The sequence below is a fragment of the Carassius auratus genome, chromosome 34 (genome assembly GCF_003368295.1).
Source record: "Carassius auratus strain Wakin chromosome 34, ASM336829v1, whole genome shotgun sequence".
Taxonomy (NCBI): domain Eukaryota; kingdom Metazoa; phylum Chordata; class Actinopteri; order Cypriniformes; family Cyprinidae; genus Carassius; species Carassius auratus.
In genome coordinates, this window is record NC_039276.1 from 18,418,008 (window position 1) to 18,420,992 (window position 2,985).

The 2,985-nt window shown below is 36.8% G+C and overlaps 1 protein-coding gene across 1 annotated transcript; it reads left to right on the top strand.

The window, feature by feature from the left end:
• Positions 1-1,052: 1,052 nt before the first annotated feature.
• LOC113053433 (macrophage mannose receptor 1-like) lies at positions 1,053-1,966 on the top strand. Its single transcript, XM_026218450.1, has one exon. It carries the CDS (start codon positions 1,099-1,101, stop codon positions 1,897-1,899), a length of 801 nt encoding a protein of 266 aa, XP_026074235.1. The 5' UTR covers positions 1,053-1,098; the 3' UTR covers positions 1,900-1,966.
• The last annotated feature ends 1,019 nt before the right edge of the window (positions 1,967-2,985 follow it).

Consider the following 2,985-nt stretch of genomic DNA (forward strand, 5'->3'; position numbering starts at 1 on the left):
CTCCAGCCGGTCGTGTTTTTCCAGGAAAAATCGGTACAGACTATCTTTCTCTTATGAATATAATAAAACTAAAGACTTTTTGGAGTTATGAAGGATGCAGTACTACTCTATAGGTACTCAGGATTAACAGGATATTGAGTGAAAACGAGCATTTCACCCCCCTTTAAGGATTAGCAATTATAAACAGCTATTTTTTTTTACATTTTCCACAATGGTAATGTAATACAAAATAAAAGGTATTTGGAGATGTGGAAATATGCATACATCAGAGGTGCCCAGTCTTGTTCCTGGAGATATACCTACATAATTAGTTAAGCTGTGTTTGATCAGGACTGGAGCTGAACTTTGCAGGAAGCTACTGTAGATCTCCAGGCCTGAGCACCCCTGGCATTTACCTTCTCCATAATTTTAAAAGGCTGCATGGAAGGATTTCATATTATATGTCACAGAGTAATTTTTATTACGACGTATGACACAATTAATTATATTGGATCCTACATCAATCTGACCTGTACCTGTGGGCCCCTGAAATTGTTCACACATTTCACCTCATTAGCTACAGCCCAATCCAAAGGCAAATGCTTGTCGGTTTGTTTAGATGCAAGTCAAGATATGCTTTACTAGATCTGATTTGAATTTCTGCAACTAAGTATTTCCACAGGGTGCTAGAGAGATAAAACCATCTGAAAAAGAACAGGAGAAATACCAGCTTTGCAAAATCTGTTCTTATGGTTTTACAGCTGGAGACTACTGTGTGGAATTAGCTTTCTTTATGTCAAGGAAATATTGTATTTATATGTCATTCAGATCAAAAATAAATCTGGGACCGAAACCAACTGGAGAGCACATGCAAAAATGTTTAATGCCATATTTACCTGCCCACATTTTCCTAAATATGAGGTTTATTTGACTGGTTAAATGCACCTGTTTTGCTTGTTCTGTCTGTAAAGGTGTGCAGTGATTAGTCACACCATGAAACTAGTTTGTCATTGGCTGTATGTCAGTTTAAATAAGAGAGAGTCAGTGTCATCATGCACAGTTCTGTCCTCAACTTCAACTGATCATTGAAAAATCACAGAACCTCTGCACTGGCTTAAGATGAAGACAACACTCGCTGTGCTCCTAATCATGGAGCTCTACGGACTCTCCTCCGGTCTCAAACAACATTTCTTTATAAAAGAGAAAATGACATGGGATTCTGCAAGTAAGTACTGCAAAACTTACTTTCATGACCTTTCCACCTTCACCAATGAGAATGAGCAAAAGCAGTTTTTGGAAGATGTAACTGATCAAACGTCTGCTGCCTGGATTGGACTGTACACAGAATCAGGAGTCTGGAAGTGGTCAGGAGGAGAAAATGCAACACAAATTAGCTGGGATATTAGTAATAAAAAGCCAAAAGATGATGGCTGTGCTTTTGTAAACAAAGGGAACAAGAAACTGCATATCATAGATTGCAATACTGAACATTCCTTCTTCTGCATGAACATATCAGAATTTGTTCTGGTGCTTCAGAATGAGACCTGGGAAGGAGCTCTAGAATACTGCCGAAAACAATACAATGATCTGTCAAGTCTGAGCACAATGGAAAGACTGGCTTCTGCTTTACTGGAAATCACACAGGCTGAAACAGAATATGTGTGGACTGGTCTGCGTTTTCTAGCAGGGGAGTGGTTCTGGGTCAATGGAGATGATCTTGACTACACAGACTGGTGTCAGAATGAACAGCTCCAGTGTCCTGCAATAGACCTTCGTTGTGGAGCCCTGGACATCAACACAAGAGATTGGACACACATAAACTGTGAGGAGAAGCTCAACTTCTTTTGTTCAGTACAGGCAATAGATGGCATGCCACCTGAACGCCTCAAAAGCATAACTTCCAAAAAATCGGGCAATTAACATGGGCAGTTTTAACATTTGGGATCTTTATGTAGTGCTTGTAACCCTTTCCTTTCAAGGTAGATAAGAGAGCACCCTGAGTTTGTATAAATAAACTTGGTATTGTAAACTGAGTGGTGAATTTAGTGTGATTATTTACTCACTGTAACTTATTTTTTGTGTAATAATGTTCGTAACATTTTTCCTTTGGTCCTCTAAGACTAAATTGCTTTCAAATACAAATAATAAAATTGAAGTTTAGTGCTTCTAAACTTTACTAAAATAATGTTTTTTCCAATAAGTAGTCAATATATATATATATATATATATATATATATATATATATATATATATATATATATATATATCCCCTTTTTTATTCAAATTAATACACCTAACACACTCAAGTATCCTGAAATAAACAAGTTAAGGTTCAAGGTTTCAAAATAAAATAATTAGTTAAATAAACAATAGGAATTTAACGGATTCGGGCCTGGCTTGGGCTTGCACTGTCATGTGATGTGTTTCGATTAGCACGAGAAAGATGCGAAAATGGATGCTGAGTAGGTGTAATTGGAGGCTTGCCTCTGGTGATTACATTTTGGTTGCACCAGCAACTAAAGCAAAGTCTGAGGTGTGGAAAAGTTTTGACCATGTTTATAATGAGAATAATGAGTGAATAAGGAAGCTACATCAGTGAGCGCAGGAACGCGCTGAAGCCATCTACAGTGGATTCAATCATTTTCCTCCACAAAAACATGTAGGCTTAGCCTAATCTCTGTGAGTAAAGGTTTTTAAAATGATAACTAAATATTCATTGAGTCTTAGATGCATAATGTGGACAGAGTATTTACACTAATGTTGGCATTATTCTTTTATTAAATGTCAGCTGCTAGTGACGAAGCAAATCCAGTGGAGCCTTTATCTTGATTTTGTTATTGCCAGATTCCCATCATAATTAAAAAAATTATCTTCATTTAATTGGTTTAAAAAAAAAGACTTCTTTTTATTGGTGCGTTGGTCTGTATAGAGGCTAAATGAGCCCATTTCTTTTTAGAGTGCTGAGATATTAAGATGTCACAGAGGATTTATTTTATTTCTTTGTTC

What these genes read in the sequence shown, in the direction of transcription:
- LOC113053433 (XM_026218450.1), top strand. Translation starts at nt 1,099, where the DNA reads ATGAAGACAACACTCGCTGTGCTCCTAATCATGGAGCTCTACGGACTC.